Source organism: Mustela erminea, chromosome 7 (genome assembly GCF_009829155.1).
Source record: "Mustela erminea isolate mMusErm1 chromosome 7, mMusErm1.Pri, whole genome shotgun sequence".
Taxonomy (NCBI): domain Eukaryota; kingdom Metazoa; phylum Chordata; class Mammalia; order Carnivora; family Mustelidae; genus Mustela; species Mustela erminea.
This window is the reverse complement of record NC_045620.1, coordinates 22,443,132-22,466,517: the sequence shown is the minus strand read 5'-3', so window position 1 is coordinate 22,466,517 and position 23,386 is coordinate 22,443,132. Positions and strand designations below refer to the sequence as shown.

Below are 23,386 nucleotides of genomic sequence, written 5' to 3'. Positions count from 1 at the left end.
AGGGCTTGGCCTTGGCGTCACGTGAGCTGGGTTTCAGCCTGACCCTTTGAGGGCCGTGGGTAAGCCCCCTTGGGCCCCAGCCCCTCATCTGCACAGCAAGACATTTGGACTAGGTTTCCCCAAAGCCCTTAACCCTAATCAAGGATCCCAGGGTTCCACTGCTCTCTCTCACCTCCGAGAACACTGCGAGCGCCCAGAGGCCGCGTGACAGGGTCAGGCTAGAAGGTCACAAGCCATATGTTGGGTCCATTACAGCTCATACCTCCCCCCTTGTGCAAACTCGATCCATCCGACTTCTCCAACCTTGTTGTAAGGCCGTCCCGCTCAGGAGGGGACATGGGAAGTACAGACAGGTGTCTGGAGGGAAAGCAAGGCTTTGGTGGCATCAGTCTCCTCCCCGAGGTAACTCACACGTCTCATGGCGGATCTGCGGGTGCCAGAGATAAGCCAGGGGAAGATTTCAGCCTTTCCAAGAGCAAGCTAGTCTTCTGGGCACTTCTTCCAGAGTCTGCTCATTTGACTTTATAACAAGCGGAGATGGTCCACTTCTTGTCCTGAGTTGAGTTGCCGGGACTCCCAACAGCCTTGCAGATAAAGGTGCTTGAACCAACAGCCCCCAGAAGCAGGCTGCTCCTCACCTGACCTGGAGCAGGTTACTCTGTCCTGCTGCACTGGCTTGAGCTCGGGCTTGGCAGTTTAATGGGGGACATGCCCCTGACTCCCGCTACCCCGGGCTCAGCTCTGGGATTTACCTCTCTCCTTCCAAGTCTCCATTTCTTCTGCCCTCTTGAAGGCCCTGCAGCACCCCTGTCTCTGGCCACAGCTCACTCTGTTTCCCCATGAGGAGTTGGTATCACAAGGTGTCCACAGGACCCTGGGTGATTAGTCAAGGTAGTAGCTCACCATAGATGGCGCTGAAAACCGTCTTTTCCTGGCTCCTGTGTGGGAGCAGGGCTCATTTTTCTGGGGATCCCTGGCTTTAGGAATATCTGAGAAGCTCACCTCTTGGGCTGAAAGGGCCCTAGACTGGGGATCCTGCTATGCACAGGGACCAGGACCCCGGAAGTCAGGGAGTGGGCCAGAGCAGCCCAGCGAACAGGGTGGGCCAATTCTCCCTGTGCCTTGGTTGTAACCAGAAGGAAGTCACCTCCATGCCCAGTTGAGAAGGGACACACAGCACCAGAGGGGACTCACCTAATTTTAGGGGATTTGGGTTGCCTTGGGGGTTCTGAGGCCGGAAGCTAGACAAGGGGGAAAGAAAAGGTGGTGCTTGACCGGAAGCCTCCTCTTCTTAATCTTAATTGCTTTTCGTTCCTCTGTCTAACCTTAAGTGCTATGAGCACCTGTTGGGGCTAATCATTTCTGCACCGCTTGGCTCCTGGGGTGCAGTGAGGGGGAGATGGACTCATGGATGGGAATCACCTCGCTGATGTAGGGCAGCGATGGCCATGCTTATCATCCCCTGCTCAGAGCTGTTCCTCTAACCCACACTGCCCTCTCCATCCACCCCTAGTTCCTAGACAAGCCAGAGGATGTCTTGCTCAAGCACCAGGCCAGCATCAACGAGCTCAAACGGACCCTGAAGGAGCCCAACAGCAAGCTGGTCCACCGGGACCGAGACTGGGAGCGGGAGCGCAGGCTGCCCTCCTCGCCCGCCTCCCCCTCCCCCAAGGGCACCCCTGAGAAAGTCAACGAGGTAGGTCTCACCCTGAACCCCTCAACAGGGGCTTTGGGTAAAGAGGGTCGGGAAGGGTGCTGTGCACCAGCTTACACTCCTCCTCCCCCCTGTGTGCCTCCCCCAGTTGCCGCATGAGGGGATGATGGGGTGGGGTGGGGTGGGGTGGGGTGGGGTGGGGGGCTAGAAAAGCAGGTTCTGTTGATTAGATAGGCCCCAAGTCTGACCAACAGAATCAGAATATTTGGAGCTAGAGCCCTGGGATCAGCATTTTAAACAAATACCCCCAGACGAATCCTATGCACCCTAAACTTTGGGAATCCCAGCTGTTGTATCCAGTAACCAGATCCTTTAGTGCCTGTTGTGAAAACACAGATGGTGGGAGATGTGTGTGTGAGAGGGGGTGGTTCCCTGCTGGAAGGATCCTCAGAGCCCACTAGAGGGGAACAGATCCTCCAAGAAAATCAGACCTGCACCTCTTGCCTCAGAAAAGGATCCCACACCCACCTGCCTTTCGGAGTGGAAAGCATGGGGTGTTTTCTCAAATGCAAAAGAGATAAAGATAGGATCATGAGAATTCCTGTATTTATAATTCTAAGCTATTATTTTTAGCAGTGCTAAATCTTGGCAAGTATTTACCCCCATTTATACTTCGGTGTTTTCTCTCTAGCACTGCTGCTTCCTTGTCTCAAACCCAACTGATCTAGACTTTCACCACCTGGGTTTGAATTCTGGCGCTGATTCCTGCTAGCTGGGTGACTCTGAGCTTATTACTGAATTTCTCCGAGCATCCATTAGGCAGAGATAATAGAAGTACTGACCTTGTGGGAATGTTGTGAGGACCCAGGGAGATCAAACACACAGGAGCTGGTAGAGGGCCTAGATGCTCAATAGGGGTTTAATGGTTCATTTTGAGAGTCCTGGGACTCACAAAGAAGGGTTATTTCAAATCTGAACTGCTTTTTTTCTTTTGTAAAGATTTTATTTATTTATTTATTAAAGAGAGAGAGAGAGAGAACTTGAGTGAGTGCGGGAGCAAAGGGAGAGGGACAAACAGACTCCACGCTGAGCGGGAAGCTTGACACTGGGCCTGATCCCACAGTCTTGAAATCATGACCTGAGCCGACATCATGAGTCAGATGCCCAACCAACTGAGCCATCCAGGTGCCCCCCAGAACCCCTTTTAAAGTTGGAAGGACCCTCAGGACCTACTTGGTGTGAGCTCATCACTTTACAGATGGGGCACTGAGGCCCAGAATGGGAACATATTTGTTCAGTGTCAGCTGGTAGAAGAGGGGCCAGAACCTGCTTTCTTTGTATCCTGGCCGTTGTATTTGCTGTTACATCACAGCTGCTGGGAGCAAGACCAAATCATGGGAAGACCAGGATAGAGTCAACTGTGTACGTACTGCCCTCGAATGCTTTGAAATTTGGTGATGCAGTCCTGATCTAATAAGTGAACATTTGATTGATGCCGGATAACAGGGCCTCACTGGGGGAGGCTGCTGTGTTAGTTTCACTGGCTGGTGATTCACAAAATCACCAGGGATCCTTTGAGGGCTTTGAAGTCCAATGCCGTGGAAGGAGGGCCAACCTGCTTCTGTTGAGGGCCTCTGAGGTCACCCCTGGCACTCTGGACTGGGCCATGGGGGCTGGTCCACTCCTCCTGGGTACAGGCCCCACTCCTCCTGCCCTGGGAGTCTTAACCAGAGTGGCCTGGTTGGGGATGAGGAGGGATGCAGAGGCTTTTGAACCGGTGGGACTCCTGCAGAGAAGGGCAGGATGAGCCCTGGGGAGATGGGCTGGGACGCTTCCGGTGCCTCCGAGGAGCCTGACTTGGGAGTGTGCCCCACCTGCTGGTCATAGCTGGAACTGCAGGAAGATGGGTCTTATTCAAAGGTGGGGTCTGTTTCAACACTTGCCCCTCACTGTTACCCCAAGAGGTGTAGTCCACTGCTAGAAAGAATTCTGGTTTAGGAGATCACCTTGGAGCTATGGGCCATTTGGCTGGTTACAGGCCCCACGGGCATTTAGAGGCTCTTGAAGATTTGGGAGATGGGGAGAAGCTGTAGACAAAGACTGGACTGGCTTCTTAGGTGAGTGATATCACCTCTCTGAGCCTTGCTGCTAGTCAGCATGCCTAAAGGGAGACCAGAATTGCCATTGCATAGGATTGCTGGGAAGGCTGAGTGAAATGATGGGTATAAAAGCACTTTATAAACCAGAAAGTGCTGTACAGTCATGGGGCATTGCTGATGGTGACTGGAATCCCTGATTGGACTGGAAGAGGGCTCTCCTGTGGGGATGTGTCATCAGAGATCCTAGTGGCTTTCTCTTATATTGTTGGGCCTCATCTGAGCCAAGGGGAAAACAGTAGGAACTTAAATCAAAATAAGGACTCCAAACTTTTTTTGTTGTTGTTTTAAAGATTTTACTTATTTGAGAGCGAGAGCAAGAATGCATGAGCAGGGGGAGGGACAGAGGGAGAAACAGACACCCTGCTGAGCAGGGAGCTCAATGTGGGGCTCGATCCTAGGGCCCCAGGATCATGACCTGAGCTGAAGGCAGACACCTAACCAACTGAGCCACCCAGGTGCCCAGGACTCCAAACTTTCAAGAAAAGTTCCCATTTGCCAAACCCGGGTTTTCATTTCAAAGATGACTTTTTGAGGGGCTAAGAGCCCAATTGCAGGATTGAACCATAGCCTAAACCAAAAACACCCAGGGCAGACTTGGAATCGGAGTCTGAATGGTATGGCTCCTCGGCCTCCTGATTGAGAGCCTCTTGAACGAAAGTGGTATGTTTCTGCACCCTCTTCAGCGAGGGCAGGGAGAGAAGGGTCCAAAGGCACAGTGCTGGCTGGCAGCTGACCGTGGGCCTCCCTCCCTTAAGGGGCCACAAGGGGCAACTCTTCTCTCTCTTGTCCCACTGGCTTTCTGACCTAAGCCACAAACTCCAAGGGTGTGGGGTTTACAAAGCTGAGCTATTTACAGGCTCTGTGTGTGTGTCTCTCCTGCTCCTCTCTCTCCCTTTCTTCCTTTCTCTGTCTCTCCTTCCCTTCCACCCTCTTCCCTTCCCTCTGGCCCCGGGCCTCCCCTGCAGTCCCGGAGGACCCAGGACACCTCTCCACAGGACTTGGCACCTGAGCCTAGGACGGCCACAGGCTGGGAAGTGTTCACTCAGAAAAGCCTCGCAGCGTCTCCTGAGGTTACTGTCAGCACTTCCCCACCCACACATAGCGACCCTAATGCTCTCAAAGAGACCCCCTTCTCTGGGGTGAGGGGGGTGGACCAGGCTCTGCCATGCAGGTCGAGCAGTGGGTAGCCCTTGTATCCCCATGCTGTGACAAATGACTGTCCCCATGCCAGGGATCCATAAAGGGCCGGCCCCTCCCTCATCCATTGTTTCTCAGGAATCAGGACTGAGATCATATTCTGGAAAGACAGGACAATATGAGTCTGGCTCTGGCTTCAAAGGGGAGGCCGGAATGATCTTCTCTTGGGCCCTCCTGACTTTAGAGGCAGGTTCTGACATCTAAGCTTGAGATCAGGGGTCATCACACCTAAATGCCTTCTCCCCTGGGGTCTTTTCTCTGTTTAGATGCCTGGGTGAGGTCTAACAGTGGCTCTGTAGGGAATGATCCTACACTCATCCTTCACCTTTGACTTCTCCAAACTCTTGACAGGCAGGCAAAAGTGGGCATCTGCTCTAAGGAGCTTCCTTGGGGTTGAAGAGATGCTGGTCAGGCCAGCGTTCTAACGAGGAAGGCATTACTTCTGCACCCTGGACAGCAGCCGGAAGAGGGCTTTTGGGACTTGTGTCCTGCTAGGCCTAGAATCTAGGCCCAGGGATGGAGGGCTGCATCTCCCTCTATGCCGACAGCTCAGGGGTTGTCACGATTAGACAGTGCTGACAGACCATCTGGGTGGAACTTCCTTCTCCCTGAGATCTGAACCTCCGTGTTATGCATAGTATGTATGAGGGCATCTCCCTTTTTAATTCCTATGGAAAAATTTTCTAGCTCCTGAAAATATGCCAAAACAGTAAGAGACATGAGTCAGTGACATAAGTGGTAAGACAGAAATCACAGGTCTACTCAATTTTTCCTCAATGTAAAAATCAACCATCAGCACTCTTTCTTGAGAGGAGTTGGACAGGAGTCAGTAGCCTCCCAGAGTTAGGGAAATAGTGAGGCCCCAGAGCACAGAGATGCTCCTAGAGCAAAGGACAGTTGCCCCGATTCATTGTGGTGAGGAGGGGCAGTGATAGGGGGCAACAAGCGCCCTTCTTCAGCATCCCTGCAAATTGTCTTTCCAACGACTCCCACAGAGGGCGCTCTTATGGTTCTTCACAGGGAACCAATTTGGCTTCAGTCCCTACTGGGAAGTTTTCATATTGAATTAAAATCTGCCCTTCTGAAGTACCTGTCCGTGGGCCTCGCTATGCCCGCTGCTGCCCAGAGATCTGCTGGGCATCCTCCTGCCTGGCATCCTCCTCCGGAGTTCAGCACCTCCCCTCCCCCTGAACATGGCTTTCTTCAAAGATGTTTCTCCCAGGGTGTGGTTTCTAGAGGGCTCCTTGTCCTGCCTCCCCTCTTCGGGGTGTCTTCTGTAAAGAACAGGGCCCAGAATGTGGCCCAGAGCCCCAGGTGGTGACTGAATAGTCCAAAATCCGCAGAATCGGCTGGTTGGAGACTTTCTGTTTTTGGAGGCTTGCGTGTGGACAGAACTGGTCCGCGTCCTCCTCCGGCTTTTTCTCCTTGCTGCAGTACCTCCATCTGGTGGCAGGGGGCGCTCTGTGCAGGTTCTGAAGGTCCTCGGGCTCCGGGGACCCAAGCAGGGCTAGCAGATATCATCCCATCTCCCATCCTGGAAGGGGGTCGGGACGGCTTTCAGACCAGCCCCCAGGGGCAGGTGCAGCTCCCACCCCCCCACCAGGGCTTTGGTGCCAGTGGAGGTTTTCTCTCTTTTGTTCAGTCTTTTTTTCTCTTCAGGATTTTCACTTGTTAAAAGCAGAGCAGCTTCTTCCCTTACCGCACACTCTGTGATCTGTGCAATGGTGATTGCTCTGCGAACCTTAGTTTCCCCTTTGGAAATAAGGACAATAGTACCTGCTTCACAGGTTGCCATTTGGATTACATTTAATCGCCTTAGATAAAGGGCTGGCATTGTCTGGCAAAAATTAACTAAATAGAAGTACATGTTTCCTTTTTTCTTCCTGTGGAGTCTTTCTTTCTATACCGGCCTAGTTCCCACCCCACTCAGCCTACCTTCTAAGCTACTAGTTTCTAGTTAGACTTGGGGCAAGCATATTCCAGAAGGGGTCTCCCTGACCATCTTTGGCCATCATTGCCAGACTCATGACATCAGGACAAGTGGAGACGGGAGCCTCTGAGGGCCCCTGCTTCGCCAGTAGAAGAGAAAAGAGACGTGGCTTCTACAAGCTCTCGAGGCACTTCTCTCTGGGATGGCTCAATGGTGTTGTCCTGAGGCTTAGCAGCCTGAAGCAAAATACCAGAAATCCTATGCCTGGGCTTTCCTCTTTCCTCTTACTTCTCTTGCCTGTTGGCAGGATTCTTTCAGTGAGGTTTGATTCCCTGAAAACCATAGAGATTTTGCTAACATGGATTGAGGGAGTGGAGGTAGGAGAGTTTACAGGGCTTCCCAGTCCTTCACATCTTATGGGCTCTGACAGACGCCTCGCCAAGTCATAATCGGCGTCAGAGCCCAGGTATTTACATCTCTTCCCTCCGCTGGAGGTGTCACTCTGGCACAGCTCACTAGGGATGCACTTTCCAGAACTTGGACTCAAAAGACTGGATTCTAGACCTGCCTTTGCCCCCAGCTCACTCTCTGGCCTTGGACACGGTGCTTTCTTTTTCTAGGCCTCAGTTTCCATATCTGTGCCATAAGGGGCCGGAGTCAGAGCAGGGATTTCAAAGGAGGGTGGTACCTTGGCACGGGGGCAGCCGAGGCCTCCAGCTTCCAACATGGTGGCCTGTCTCTGGCTTATGTATTGGACATTGAAGTTTTATGTGAAGATGGTATTCTGTGGCTGCAAGATTAGAATGCCAATGGCTTTCTGGCTTTTTTTTTTTAACACTTCTGAAGTCTGTTGTTCCCCCTGCAGTGCTGTTTAAAGGGCTCTGGGAGAGACAATGGGCTACTTTGTCGACAGGCTGACGGCGCTACATTCTTGTTGGTGCTTTTGACCAGGGATGACTTTTCCTTCTGTGATGTCTTCTGCTCAGCCCTTTCCTACTCTTCCCATGGATTTTTGTCACAATTCTCCAAGAATAGGCCTTGGTATTCCTCTCTTTGGGAATGAAGCCCACAGAACTCAAGCTGTTCAAGCCACTGTGGTGACTGGCACTGACCTCTTCAGCTGAACATTTGACATTTTTCATTCTAATATCTTTCCTTCCCAGAAACTCTTGGAGAGAAGTCAGGTTTCAGGCTGTGGCTCGTGGAACTTCATTCAATGTTTCCCCTCTTGACATGAGACTCCATTTGGGATCCATATTCTTAGATCGTGAGATAAGTCAGCAAGGATCCCAGGCACTCTTTTCCTGACTCTGCCGTGAACTAACTTGACTTTGGGGAAGTCACTGACCTCCAAGTCCCAGTTTCCCCATTTGCACAATGAGAAACTTGGACTAGAGGATGTCTTAGGAGTTGTTTTTGCTCTAACGTTCAAAGATTCCAATGTTGTAAGTTACTTTCACCTCTGATAGTGGCAGTTTTATTATTAAGAGAGGAAGAGGAAGAGTCCGGGCCCATCCATGGATGCCCATGGTCCCATGATTAACATGGGGAGGGCATGAGACCCCTGTCCCATCTTACCAAGTTGGGGTAGTGGTTGAGGGGAGTCTGTAAATAATTTGTTGGGTGCCTTGATGGGAAGGGGAGCCTTGATGAGGCTGACTGGCATTGTCATGCCTTTCTGTCTCCCAGCCAGTTCTGGGGACATGTTGACCTTTTGGTCCTTCTTGCAGAGGAAAAAAGGGACCTGTTCTTCAGGTGCCTGACATTTCATGTTAACTCTTCTTGCTCCAATTGAAACACAGGGTTCAGAGCATTGGGTATTTATAGAAAGAGAGTACACTAGGCCAGAAGAACTCAGTCTCCTAAAAGTGACCACCACGCAGCAGGAAGAAAGTAAGGCAGGCCTCGCAGATACCCTTGCTGATGGCAGACTCTCCAAAGTAGACATCCTGGTGGATAAGTTCAAAGTCGAAGTGGCCACAGAAGAAATGGTGGGAGTTAGAAGAGCAAAGACCCAGCAACAAGGAAGAATGATTGCAAGCCCTGAAGACTTTGAGTCAGTGTGGGAGGAAGGCCCCTGGGTCAGGAAAGGCCCAGGAGGGGCTTCTCTGGCCGCAGGCTCTGCCCTGGCAGAAAACCTCTTGGAGGGCTCCCAGTTGAGGGTGGGCACTGGGGAGGCCACCATCAAGAAGCGCTGGATCTCAGGTGGTCAGCTGGAGGGCCAGACGGAGCTGAGGAAGGAGCTGGAGGAGTTCCAGACTTGGGGAAGACCCACTGCCTCAGGGACCAGGTCAGCAGAGGCCGATGTCCCTTCTCCAGCCTCCGACAAGGGAGGACTCCAGTCATTTCTGCTGGACCCAGCCCAGTCGGAAGCCAGAGCTGACTCAAGTGATGAAACCGAACCTTCCTTTGCAGAGAGGAGCTTCTATCTGAACTATGGAGAGAAAGATTCTGAAGACCGAGTCCTCCCTCCGCCTCTGGAGGAAGGGGAAGCGGGCCTGGTCACCCTTCCCGTTGATGAGACCAGGCTGGAGCTCGCAGAGAGCTCCGCGCTGAATTCCTCGGGCCCACAGGGCTCTGCTGCAGCTTCCAGCAGGAACAAGGACCAAGAGGGTGAAGCTCACAAGCCTTCTTTAGAGGAAAGGGCAGTGTCCCGTGGGAACCGCAGAAGACCAGGTGACCTGGAGGGCTTTGCTGAGCAGCTCGGTAAGGGACCTTCTCCGGGGCAGACATGTGCTGAGGACTGGGAAGAAGCTGGGCGGGGGGTGGAAAGAGAATTCAGCTACTCAGTATCCAACGTAGGCATGGAGGAAGAGGCCCCCAATGGTGGAGATTTGGTGGAAAAGGCTGAGAACAGTCCCCCAGCAGGATGGAAGAACCACACACCTCACAGCGCAGGGGCCATGTGCCCAGACCTCCCAGCCTGCGCCCTTCCTCGGACCACCCCTCCTAATGATGTCAGGAAGCCAGCCAAGCCAGGCAGAGGCAACTTCCTGCCCCAAGACCGGGGCCGGGTCCACATCCAAACAGGAGAACCTGTGACAGAGGACCGAAAGGCCTCAGCGTTTCTTCAGATGGAAGTGCTCGCCCCCCTCCCAGCCTCTCCTGGTCCCTTTCAAGCTCAGGCAGCTCTGGAGGAAACTTCTCCAAGCCCAGCCCCTCATGGGTCCAGGGAGCCTCTGCAGTTTGGGGATCCTTTTGGAGAACAGTCCCCTGTGTTTCTTAAACATGCCCATCCTCTTAAAGAGAGCCCAGAGCCCAAGGACCGAGGAGGACCGTTCGTGACCTCAGATGGAGGTGAGCGCCGGGCACCTCCCGTTGCCAGCAGAAAGCCCAGAGTTGTCTCCGAACGAGCCGAGGGGGCTGTACCCCTGGGGTTGGTGTTCCCTTCAGGGAAGCCAAAGGAGATAACCTCTTTCCAGGCTGCAGGCCAAGAGGGCTCCCTGGAAGATATCAGCAAGACTTCAGTGGCCAACAAAATTCGGATCTTTGAGACCCATGGAGCTGAAACTCGCCGAGCGAGTGAAACAAGGGCCCTCATAAACGAGTTGTCTTCAGAGGCCTCCGTGGGTCAGGTAGAGCAACAGCGGAACAAGCTTCTGGACCTGGGCTTTGTCCAGCTTCAGCCCCCAGGGGACTTCGCCGGCCCCAAGGCCACCCATTCCTCAGTGACGCCGCTGGCTGCCAGCCACTTCAGGGAGGGCATTGCTACCACATCTGCCCAGGAAGGATGCACGGACCTCGAGCTCGTGTCCCCCGATTCGGGCTGTGAAACTGCGCTGGAGGAAACCACCGTGGGCACTGGCCACGTGAGCCCCCGCCCCCGCCGCTGCCCCTCCCCTGTGGGGGAGCAGACCGCATGCTCCGTAGCTCTGTAGAAGCATGTTTCAGGGGCCCCTCGTCATCACTGCGATCAGAGGCTGCTTGTCCATTCCTATGAGTTCTCTTCCCGACACGGGCCTGAGGGTAGCCCGGGCGGAATGACGGGTTCATCTGCTTGGCCACTGTTAGCTTAGCCACAAAGGCCCTCAGCTTTTGGTGTGACCTGGTGCCCAGAGGGTCACACACCCCCACTGGAGAAGGTGGCATCACCGCCAGCCGACTACATACTTGCTTTGCCTTGCTGCCCCCACCTGCTGGGCTCCTACCTGTTTTGCTTGGCTTGTCCAACGATCTTCCTTCATCTTTTCCCTTCCCTGGTTCTCCCGCCTTGGGGAAGCTGACAGGCCAGAGGTTTCCAACCTTCACTGCTGGCTCCCTCTTGGTCCCACTGCCAAGTTCCTTTCTGCCTGCTTAAGACTAACTATCTTCTCTAATCCAGAACAAATCCGGAGATGCGGTCAGGGAAGAGAAGCCCATCACCAGCTTAGCAGCCAACCCCCCTGGAAAAGGGGGGCACCCGAGATTCGCCAGCCCCTCGGGCCCTCAGGTCTCTGCAGCCCCCCTGGTGCCCTGATGAACCTGGTCCTCTCCGCCTGGCCAGGGTGCATCGCTGCCTTCGACTCCCACCTGCTCTGGCAATGCCGTCTGTGGCAGCTCAACTCTCGCTTGTCTGGAATGTGTCCTCACACCTCTCAACCTTCCAGAAACTGGCTAAAATGGAAGCTAAGTCTAGCAAGTGAATCTCTAAGTGCACTGAATCTCTAGAACCTGAAGCCAACTACTTAAAAAAAAAAATGTATATATACATGTATATATATTTGGTGGGTGTTAGATTGGGCTTTAAAAAGACTGTTCTGGAACAGCCAAAAATGTGCATGTGGTGTTTAATCCCTGACAGGCCAGTTGAGAGGTATGTATGCGGGACAAGAGTTGCTGGTTCCCCTCCAGCGTTTCCTTGGCCTGCCGTTGTCAATTACACTGATGGGACTAGAACCTCCACCCTGCCCGCCGGCCCCGCCCGGAACACAGGGCTGAACTGCTGTAGCCCCCAGCTCCCAGGACTTAACCCATATTGTTCCTCCCCATAGCCAACACGCCCCCTCCCTCAGAGACTCAGTGGAATTGACAAACCATGTTGGCTTCCTCTTTGTTTCTCCAAGCTCTTGGCTCCAGCCTCCCTGCCTTCCCATCCCAGGTTTCCCTAAATCCCTGGGTCTCCCTCCTTGGTTTCTGTCTCTCGGTGCCCACCTGCACGGATGGGCCTGCGTCCAGGCTCCCATCCCTGCCTCGCACACAATGCCGCTTCTGAAAAGCTCCCAGATCCAGACCTTGGATGGGGCTTCCTGTCCAGAACCAACTGGCAGGAGGTTTGCTTTGTACTTGCTTTGGCCATCAGCGGGAGACCCTCGGAAAGGAGCATTCCCCACTCTTGAGAACTTTGTGGGTTTTTCAAGCTTGTTATGTCAAGGAACCTTCCTGGGAGTGTTTTTCATTTCCTGACCTGCTCTTCTATTTGAGACATTGAAAGGCCCCACGATTTCTTCTGTCATTCACCATCTTGCTTTCTCTCTCTCTCTTCCCACCCCACACCCCCGTTCCTTTGCTTTTTATCTGGCCATAGAGAGCAGGGCTAAGGGAGGGCTCAGAGGAGAAAGTCAAACCACCTCGTCCCAGGGCCCCAGAGAGTGACACGGGAGACGAGGACCAGGACCAGGAGAGGGATGCGGTGTTCCTGAAGGACAACCACTTGGCCATTGAGCGCAAGTGCTCGAGCATCACAGTCAGCTCCACGTCGAGCCTGGAGGCTGAGGTTGACTTCACGGTCATTGGTGACTACCATGGCAGCGCCTTCGAAGACTTCTCCCGCAGCCTGCCTGAGCTTGACCGAGACAAAAGCGACTCAGAGACCGAGGGCCTGGTGTTTTCCCGGGATCTCAACAAGGGGGGCCTCGGCCAGGAAGACGAGTCTGGGGGCATCGAGGATAGCCCGGATCGAGGGGCCTGCGCCACCCCAGATATGCCCCAGTTTGAGGTACAGTGGAGCATCCTGGATACCTGGGCCCGGCGGGCACTGCATGTTCAGAGGGCCCCAGGGCCATCTGCGAGAAGACCGAGCCGCCAGGCTGAAGCTCTGTTTCGTGTTGCATGACCGCCCCTCGCAGAAAGCATGGTTCTGTGCTCGCATGTTTGCCATCTTGGTTCACCCCTAACATGCACTCCTTGGCGTTTTAACCCTGTGACCCCATCGCTTGCCTGCTTGCCCGAGGTCAGGTGATGCTAGGAGGTCTGGTCTTACCCGCCTCCTCTCCCTGTCTGTGTTGCATGGCACCTGCAGAAGGCACGTGCTTATGGACTCGCCTGTGTCCTGGCCTGAAAGTCGATGGTTCTTCCTGATTCTGACCCGGCTCTTCTCCCCGGGGCCTGGGCTTGCTGGGGGAAGGGGCAGCGGTCTAAACCCATCTGGCCCGGGGTCTTAGGGGAGCAGCAGAAGCTCCAAGAGAAGAGGAAACGTCATCACTGAGGGGGACACCAGGATCGACAGTGTCTGGGCCCCTCTGCTTTGTGTCCTTCCTTCAGAGGATCTTTGTCCCATGATCCCTTTGCCCTCTTGTCTCTTGCAGCCCCAACCTACCTCCCACCACACCCTCCTCTCTCCGTCCCAGGCTTTGAAATACGAACTCATCGACTCTGGGCGTTCACTCCGTGCTGTGCCCTCTGGGAGGAGTTTTCCTTCCCCTTCTCTGCCTTGCAAACTTGTCATGTTTCAGGACCAGGTTCGGCTCTCACATCTAGCAGATGCTTCTCTGACCACCCAGGGCAGAAGTGTGGCTCTGTCCACAGCCCCCTTGCTCTGCGATGTTTCTGCTCCCGGCATCCTCCTAGGTAGTCAGGCTGGCGGCTGCCATACCTGCTCTCTAAGCAGCTCCTCTAAGCCTGCGCGTGCCAGGCACTAATAGACGATTAACTGGATGAATGGCTTGATCTCACGGTTACAGTCATCTATAAGAATCCCTCTCACTACCCTCCCAACCAGATGGCAGGCTTTTTCATTCATTCATTCATTCAGCTCTCATATACTCACGGTCCCATGAACTGACCTTGCTGGGAGAGTCTGAAGAAACTGATCATTTAACCGAAGACTTCTAGAGGAGAGGTTGAAAACCGATGGCCCCAGGCCAGATCTGGCTAACACAGGTGTTTTCTTTGACCCTCATCGAAAAATCAGGACGTGGAATATAAAATCCACAGGTGTTTTTTTGTTTATTGGTTTGTTTTTAATCACTAAAAAAAATCAGATGATCCGAGTCATTCAGAAGCCATGGCTGCCATTGGCCAAACCTGAGTGGTGAGAACATGTGTCCTCCTGTTCACCCCAGTCCTCCATGAGCCCAATTCACCCCTTTACATCTCCTGCCTGGCCCCCCTAGGCCCCCAGGTGTGTGACTCCCGCTTTCAAGAGCAGTTCAAAGGAAGCAGCTGGGACGGGGCAGCATAATTGTTGAGGTCTGTCAGGATTCAGTGGCAAGTATCTAAGGAAAGTTCTTAGTGGGGGGCCTGGCACAGAGCCTGTTAGTTGAATAGTAGATGTTCTTTTACAGGTAGCCTAAAAACCAGCTTCTAGCCACCAGGAGCAGATGTGCGCCAAGGTCATGAGTGGCCCGTCTGGGTGCTGCTGGTGGCCCTGGCTCTCCCCTGGGGCTGGCTGGCTGGGATGCCGTGCCTCTTTGCCCTGACCTGTGTGCCCTTCCTGAGCCCTGGCCTGCTGCAGGGGTGGGAGAGATGCCACAGTGGCCTGTGAGCAGGAGTCGGGCAGAGGCTTGGCTTATGGAACTTTCTCCCTCTTCTCCCTACAGCCTGTGAAAGCGGAAACCATGACTGTCAGCAGCCTGGCCATCAGAAAGAAGATTGAGCCCGAGGCTGTCCTGCAGACCAGAGTCAGCGCTATGGACGCTAGCCAGGTAACCAGGGCCTTCCACTGCACCTTGAGCGCAGGACATTTAGGGGTGGGGTCCTCACCCAGGCCAAGCCCCCGGGCCGACTCTTGCCACTCCAGCTTCCCCAGAGCCTCCAGGTTCACCTTGATGCTCTTCTGAGCTTTGCTGTCCTCCGTGAGCTCTGGGGTTGGCCGGTAGAATGAACTCCTGTCCTGGGCAGACCACACACACCTCTTACAGCCTCGACTTCCCATCTCTAAAATGGGAATGATCATGTCTCCCTGTCCTCTTGTGAGTGCTGTAAGGGCTAGCAGCAAGTGGACTAGACTGTGGCTCTCAGCTTGCTTGAAGGAGTTGGAGAAGTTTCTTGAGGTAGCCCAGGGGCTGCTCTGGGGGATAGAGAGGGAGCAATCCCAATCCAACTGTTGTCAGAATGACTCACATTGGATTATTATTATTATTATTATTATTATTTTTACACGTGGGGTTTCCATGTCAGATTGGCAAAATGAACAAACTGAGAAAAAGATTTTAAAAAATCATTTGCCTTAGCAAGATGAAGCATACTTGGTACCATGGACAGAGCGGTCCAAAAGAGACACAGGTGTCGAGGTTTCTCTTGCAGTGTTTTGATTTTTAAACTTTGAACCTTGAGACTTGTAGGTGTGATAGATGCCCCCTGAGTTCCTCCTTGCCAGAGGAGCTGCAGTGCTGGGGGCAGAGACTAGTCTGCATCTCAAGAAATAAGTAAGGTGTAAACGAACACAATGTGTCCAATTGTTTCATTTCCAGAATGTTCTTTTCCCCGTTTGTAACGTGCACAGTGGTCTCTGTGGCAGCTGGTGCAGCAGCCAAGACGCTCGAGTTCTGACGAACTATGTGATCTCAAGCTGCATGCCTCCTCTGTGGCCTCTTTTGTTTTAGTGACCAGTGTTTTATTTTGTTTTCCTGTAGAAAAATACAGAGAAAACCTAAATAGGCCCCAAAGTCAACAGCCCAGTAATCCATAGTGACATCAAAACAAAATGACAAAGTGTTCACAGTTATGAAATTCAAACAGAACAAACTGAAATTTTTCTTACGATTCTTCCCAGAAAAAAAGATGTATATGTATTCCAGTGTATACACTGACATCTCTAGCGTGTAGAATTTTACACAAAAGAGATCCTCTTTTACACCTGACCTTTTTTTTTAAAAAAAATATTTTATTTATTTATTTGACAGAAAGAGATCACAAGTAGGCAGAGAGGCAGGCAGAGAGAGGAGGAAGCAGGCTCCCCGCTGAGCAGGGACCCCCCCAACGCTGGGCTCGATCCCAGGACCCTGAGACCATGACCTGAGCCGAAGGTAGAGGCTTAACCCTCTGACTGTCTTGGAGCTCACTCCTCATTGCCCTCTGTGGGCCCACCTTACACTCAGTCCCACTTAGGAGTAGGTCCTGACTTACCCTGCAGTCTCCCATCAATGGGCCTGCGGCTGTTTTGTCCTTGGCAGTTAACGATGAATGTTTCAGTGAACTTCTTCGTTCACACTTCTTGGCAACTTTTTCAGAGTTGATATCCAAAGGATGAACTCCCGGCTGTGGAATCACTAGGTCAAGGAACACAGGAATTGAGGTTTGCTTAGGGCTTGCAAAATTATCTGCGATTATTTGTCCTTTGCCAAATAAGATGATTCAAACAAACTGGGGGCATGTGAGGACCTCCCCCACCCCGTAATTCAGGCTGTGTGCGGACAAGCCCGTCTCCCCACCAGCGCTTGTTTGATCACACAGCCCGTCCTTCTGTAGCTGGGAATGCCACCTGCCCAGGTACCAGAAGCTCCAGGCAGAGGCAGTGTGCCCCCCCCACCTCTCTCTCTCATGACTCCTCTGGCCAGCAGGTTGATGGGACTGCCCCAGGGGGAAAGGAGTCCATAACAACCACTCCCTCCATCACCACAGAGACCATATCGACCACCATGGTAAGTAGGACCCAAGGGTCTTCCCTCTCTGACCAGCCTCCTTGCCCTCGGGCAGCCAGATAACAGCATCACGTCCCTGGCTGTCTGGGGTGGTCCTCCTCTGCCCTCCCCGCATCAGGCATAGGACACAGAGTCGACCTCTTCTTGTCAGGCACCATCGTTACCACAGGACACCCAGTCAGATCTCAGTTTTCTAAACGGAATGATGTGGGAGGTGGAATCCCTGAGTCTCAGTTATCTGCACCGTCTCAGCCACAGCAGGGATAGAGGGAGGGCAGTACCATTCGATTATGTGATTATGGGCAAGGCGTGAGGATTGAGCTTGAAAGTCCCTGACAGACCCTGGCGGCTGTGCAGTTTCTCATGTCTCGGGCCACTTCCTTGCCTTGGTCAGTAGATGGCGTGCAGGGAGCCTAAAACTGGAAAATCCAAGATTTTTGGGACCAGCTCCTCAGGCTCTGGTTCTGATACTGATGTGCTGCCTGACCTGTGAAGCAGGGTCTTTGGCCTCAGATGTCTTCATCTGTAAAATGGGAGTAATCCCCATTCTGCCTGTTTCATAGGCTCTTTTTTTTTTTTTTTTAAGATTTTATTTATTTATTTGAGAGAGAGAGATCACACCAGCACAAGCAGGGGGCCAGGCGCAGAGGGCAAGGGAGCAGGGAACCCAACATGGGGCTCCATCCCAGGACTCTGGGATCATGACCTGAGCCAAAGGCAGAGGCTTAACCAACTGAACCACCCAGGAGCCCCTGGTTCACAGGTTCTTAAAAGAGTCCAGTAATGTCACATCCTTTAATGATGACATAGACCAGATAGCTTTAGGCACCCAGGCTGTGTCGCCAGGCAAGCTGCCAAGAACTGTGTGTGGGTGATCTCACTGAGTCCTTACAAAAACTGGAGGGGATTCTCTTTTTTCTGCACACTTTACAGATGAAGAATCCGAAATACAGGGAGGTAAGGTGACTTCCTTAGGTCACACACCCAGTACGTAGAAGCAGGTCCAACCCAGAAGCCTCACTGTGCCCCTCAACCGCTCTGCACCCTCATCCCGACCACTGTGAACACTGGCCGATGGGGCCGGGGCCGGGGCCAGGGTCGGGGTCGGGGCCGGATCTGTCTTGAGTTGGTGTAAAGTTGTTTTCAAATGCTCTCTCTTGCCAAACCGCCGATAGACACCTAGGAAGGGCATGGCGTTTAGACTTACCCAACAGGTAGGTTTTGAGCAAACAAAGACAAATAACTCTGAACTGGTTATCAGCTCACACCCTCTTTCCTGGTCACTCTGTCCCACCTCTGCCTCAGTCCTTCTCCACGTGACATCAGGACACTTCTAGGGCTAAATTTAAATTCACACTACGGTGAGTAGGGAGTTACATCGCTCATTTACCCACGTGCCCACCCACCCACCCATCCATCCATTCATTTCTTCCAAAAACATTTCTTAGTCTCTGTTGCCTGCCTGATTCAGAACACAGAGTTGAAGGAAATCTACTGCCTGCGAGAAGACATTTTTCTAGTAGCGATCACGGGCACGTGTCATTGTTTAGGTCCTGGGCACACAGAGGTGAACAAGGCCCAGCTCTCCCACGTCCTGGCAGGATGACCCCTGGGCAAGTTACCTGAAGCTCTCCAAGCCTCAGTTTCCACTTCTGTAAAATGGGGTGACGGGGAGCAGTCATAGCACATCCCTCAAAGGGTCAACCCAAGGAGGCACCAAGGTAATCTGTGCAAAGGCGTGCCTGGCACGTAGGAAGTGGTCTGTAAATGTGAGCTGCTGTACTTTTTGCCCTGCCTTCATGGAACAGGGTGACAGTGCTTTCTGGGGGGCACAGGGAGGACGGGTATGGGGTGACACCCATGCCAGGAGGACTGAGAAGGCTTTACCTCAGCAGGGACAGCTGAGCCATCCTTTGAGGATAAATGACAGCATGCCCACAGCAGAAGGCGTTCTAGGCAATGGGGACAGCCGGTGCAAAGGCAGGGATAGGAAGGAGCGGAGCATTTGGGGAAAGGCAGGTGGCCAGTGAAGCAAGATGTCAGGTGCGGGGAAGAGGAGCGGGGTGCGGGGGAAGAGGCTGGAAAGGCAGTCTGGGCCAGGGCGCGCAGAGCCTCAGATGTCACATAGGAAGTTCACGCTTTATCTACTGTGACAGTGGGGGGCAGTAGGGCATCCCTTCAACTTCCGACATGGGCGTGATGTCATCAAATGTGTGTCTCTGTGTTTTAGAAAGATCACCCTGGCAACTGTGTGGGACGTCACGAGAGAAAATGTCCCTCCCGCCCTCCCTCCTCCCCTCAGCAAATACTTGTTGAATGCTGTGTGATGCGCCGTGAGCCCAGCACTGAGGGAGACAGAAAGTGCCCCGAGCACGCACACCGTTGGGAGAGATGGAAAGAGAAGGCAGGGAACTGGTTTAGGGGCTGCGGCAGAGCTGGTGTGCAAGGAGGTAGATGCTGAGAAGGCGGGCAGGGTTGAGGGATAACCAGGGGGAGCAACATGCAGGATTTGGTCATTGACAGAACGTTCAGGTGACAGAGGGCCCGATGGGGTCCTCTGTCTTAGGGCTGGTGACCTAACCCTGACCTAGCCATTTTTTTTTTTAAGATTTTTATTTATTTATTTGATAGAAAGAGAGAGATCACAAGTAGGCAGAGAGGCAGGCAGAGAGAGAGGGGGAAGCAGGCTCCCCGCTGAGCAGAGAGCCCAATGTGGGGCTCGATCCCAGGACCCTGAGATCATGACCTGAGCTGAAGGCAGAGGCTTAAACCACTGAGCCACCCAGGCGCCCCTGACCTAGCCATTTTTGAAGCACAGTCCTGGGAACCTTTAGAAAAGCAAATCTCTGCACCCCGCCCCCCAAACCTATCAAATCAGAAACTCTGGAGCACACCCAGAAGGTGTGACACCCCTCAAGTCGGGGAAGCTCTGATACAGAGAGCCCTGGAGGGGGTTACTCGTTAGTGGGAAGGCAGTGAATTCCATGTTGGATCTCTCATGAGTCTAAGGTGCCTATGGGACATTTCCGGGGGGAAATACTGAGGAAACAATTGGTCTTAAAGTCTGGGTTTCGAGAAAGATCTGGGCTCTGATAGAGGGATAAGGACAGGGGCCTTGTGAGAAGGCCTTGACTGGCTGAGGCGGCCCCGAGAGAGGGTAGCGAGGAGGAGAGCCCTCCGCTGGAGGGAGGAAGGGTCCAGAGCAGAGATGGTGGCATTGCCGTGGCCAGGGAGAGAAGCCACACCTCCTAGAAACAGGAGAGAGGACTGGCCAGAGATAAAGGAGAGGCGGGCAGTGCAGATGGTGCCTTGTTTCAAACGACCTGTGTCCCCTTTAGTGGCCTCCCTTTTCGGTGTGAAAGGTGGAGGTGAGGCTTTGTCTGGGACAGAGGGAGCCCGTGGGAGATGAAGAGGCTTAAGGGGAGAATTGCCCAGAGCGACAGTAGGACTCAGAGGGGCTAGTGACTCTCCCGAGGCTGGCAGCAAGGAAGCACGGAGCCCAGAAGGCTGCCGCCACCCTTTTTCTGAATCGAAGCACGGTTAACACACAGTGTGACATTGGTTTCAGGTGTATGACATCGCGATTTGACAGCTCTGTGTATGCTGTGCTCACCGCAGGTGTAGCTGCCATCTGTCCCCACACAACCCTGTTACAGTACCACTGACTGTGTTCCCTGTGCCGTACCCTTCATGCCCGGGACCTGTTCATCCCAGAACCGGAAGCCTGCACCTCTCGCTCCCCTTCACCCCTGGCTGCCCGTCCCTCCCCCCACTGCCCCTCTGGCAACTCCTAGTTCTCCGTATTTATGATCTGTTTATGCTTTTCTCATGGTCTGTTTGGTTTTTGCGATTACACGTAGAAGTGAAATCATACGGCATTTGTCTTTGTCTGACTTATCTCACTTAGCATCATACCCTCAAGGTCCATCCGTGCTGTTGCAAATTGTCAGATCTCATTCTTGTTTATGGCTGAATAAGAGCATTGTATATCACATCCTCTTTACCCATTTTCTCCCGGTGGACACTTGGGCTGCTCCCGTATCTTGGCTATTGTAAATGATGCTGCAAAAAACATAGGGATGCATATGTCTTTTCATTTAATGTTTTTGTTTTCTTTGGGTAAGTACCCAATACTGAAGTTCCTGGATCCTATGATATTTCTAGTTTTAATTTTTTTTCCAAGGAACCTCCATATTGTGTTCCATAGTGGCCACAGTGGTGTGCATTCCTGTCTGCAGGGCACAAGGGCTCCCTTCTCTCCACATCCTCACCAGCACTTGTTTTTTGTCTGTTTAAGACATGCCATTCTGACAGGTGTAACGGGATAGCTCATTGCAGTTTTGATTTGCATTTACCTGATGAGTGATGCGGAGCATCCTTCTGTGTCTGTGGGCAAGGCTGCCCGCTTTTTGGCCTACCGCCAGGCCACATTCTGGGACTCCATCTGAGAAAGTTGCTCACTGGTGGAATGCCAGGTAAATGCCAAGGTCACTGCCTTGGTCAGAGGCAGGCTCCAGGTCAGGTGGGGAGTGGTAGGCAGGGCGAAGGCAGAGAGAGGGCTGCCATCCTTACCTGTCCCTTGGCAGGCAGAGGTTGTACAGACCAGGACCAGGGCTCAGCTAGAACAGACATAGCTCTGAGTCCCTGGACAGACTGGGGTGGGCCCAAAATGGTGCAGAGGTGGGAGATAGGGGCTGGCGACCAGGCCCCCTGACAAACGTGGGGCATGAGTCTCTAGTGGTTAGAATCCACCATAGGACCAGGAGAGCTGCCGCAGGGTGAGTGTTCCGAGGGCAGAGAAGTGTTGCACATTGGGCTTGGAGTCTGACAAACGTTGGGGGGACATGAATAAGCCACTTGATGTTCTCTGGCCTTCTAGCTTCTCAACTCTGAAGCCAGAATATTAAAACAATTTCCTGTGGTTGTTCTGAGGATTAAATGAGATAGCGCATCCTTAACATAATACCGAGCACATGGCAAGGACTCAGAAGTAGGTATTATTACGTTGTTGGTAGCTAGCCTGTGTTCTTGTGTTTATCCTAAGATTGGGATTTGCCAAGCCCTTTCTCCTCTGTTAACATCATAATGTCTCTGAGGGAGTTGGGCAGGGTGTCTTTTTACAAAAGATGTTTAAGGCTTAATATATTTAGGGCAGTTTATTTTTTTAGAGCAGTTTCACAGCAGAACTGAGAGGAAGGGACCCCGTATGCTCCATAAATGGGGATATATACAGAGATATATATAGAGAGAGATTTCCCACATGCTCCTTACCCCTGCACATGCGTAGCCTCCCCCATAATCGTTACCATTGGCAAACCGACATTGCAGGGGTCCCGTTTTATAGGTAAATCTTTGAGACCCATGGAATGGAGGTGGCTGTGCCCAGCTCATGGGGCTAGATCATGGCAGGGCCAGGACGAGAGCCTGAATGTCTCCCCTCCTTTGGTAGTGCTTCTTGAGAGCAATGCCATGTCTCGTTTGCCCTTGTCCCTAACCCCAGGCACTGTACATGTTGAACGAGTGAGTGATAAGTATGAGAGCAGGTGTGTGTGTGCACGTGTTAAGTGCATGACAGTGTCACTCCTCAACCTCGTGGCCGTGAGAGCGACACAGCTGTGCGCTCTGGCCATCCTGGGGGCCCACTCATGCGAGATCCGGCCATCTGAGCACTATTGTTTCTCCAGGAGAACAGTCTCAAGTCCGGGAAGGGGGCAGCTGCCATGATCCCAGGCCCACAGACGGTGGCCACGGATATCCGTTCTCTTTCTCCGGTAAGTGGGTAGGGCCAGCTCAGGCTAGGGGACTCTGTGCTAAGAATGCAGTCCGTAGGTGGCCCGAGTGAGCACAGCATAGAGCCCAGTGGGCTGCCCTTTGAAGCACAATGCCAGGAATGTGGATCGCTCTCAGATGCCTGTAGGGCTCCCTTGTGCCCACCAGAGTCTCATCCATCGCCTCCACCCCCCAACATACACACACCAGAGGGCATCGCAGCTTAGGGTGATGTAACCCCCCTCCTTGGTGATGCCTGTGATGGGACAGCTCATTTGCATCTGCTGTCCTTATTGGCCAGGAGGATAGATGGAGTAGGAGTCCAGAGGCTTGCACTCTGGACGTGGCTCTTTCAATGGCTCCCGTGAGCGTGAGGCTGTCACTGTGAAGTCTCTTGCATCTCCTGCATTCTCCAAGCCTGTCCTTCTCCTTGTCTAGCCCCAGAGGCCATGTGTTCCCAGCTAGGATGGGGGTGGGGGGTTTGGGAGGGCTCTGTTTTTACCCTGGATCGCTCATTCATTCTTCTGAGCTGCCAGGATTCTCCCCACCCCCCTCCCCCGCCCCGCCAAAGATTTATTTATTTGTTTATTTGACAGGGAGACAGCCTGAGAGGGAACAAAGCAGGGGGAGTGGGAGAGGGAGAAGCAAGCTTCTGGCTGGAGCAGGGAGCCCAATACGGGGTCCGATCCCAGGACCCTGGGATCATGACCTGAGCTGAAGGCAGATGCTTAATGACTGAGCCACCCAGGTGCCCCAGCTACCAGGATTCTTAAAATCTGGAATCTTGTTAGAATTCTGGGCCTCGGGAATCTCAGGTTCTAGGAATCTGAGAGTCACTGGTTTGAGAATGTCCTGGATCAAGCATTCTGAAGATTTCAGTATTCCTGAATTCTTAGAG

At 53.0% G+C, this 23,386-nt stretch overlaps 1 protein-coding gene across 14 annotated transcripts in view; it reads left to right on the top strand.

The window, feature by feature from the left end:
- The window catches only part of EPB41L1 (erythrocyte membrane protein band 4.1 like 1), a 122,032-nt gene that overhangs the window by 87,062 nt on the left and 11,584 nt on the right, over positions 1–23,386 (top strand). For 5 of the 14 annotated variants that reach the window (XM_032350786.1, XM_032350784.1, XM_032350785.1 and 2 more), the window contains 8 exons: positions 1,514–1,696; positions 4,779–4,883; positions 8,743–10,749; positions 11,262–11,369; positions 12,444–12,854; positions 14,677–14,781; positions 16,636–16,719; positions 22,404–22,490. In XM_032350786.1, coding sequence (XP_032206677.1) covers positions 1,514–1,696; positions 4,779–4,883; positions 8,743–10,749; positions 11,262–11,369; positions 12,444–12,854; positions 14,677–14,781; positions 16,636–16,719; positions 22,404–22,490 — 3,090 coding nt within the window. The remainder of the gene's footprint in view (positions 1–1,513; positions 1,697–4,778; positions 4,884–8,742; positions 10,750–11,261; positions 11,370–12,443; positions 12,855–14,676; positions 14,782–16,635; positions 16,720–22,403; positions 22,491–23,386) is intronic. The other 9 variants (XM_032350791.1, XM_032350789.1, XM_032350790.1 and 6 more) reach the window with 6 other exon arrangements.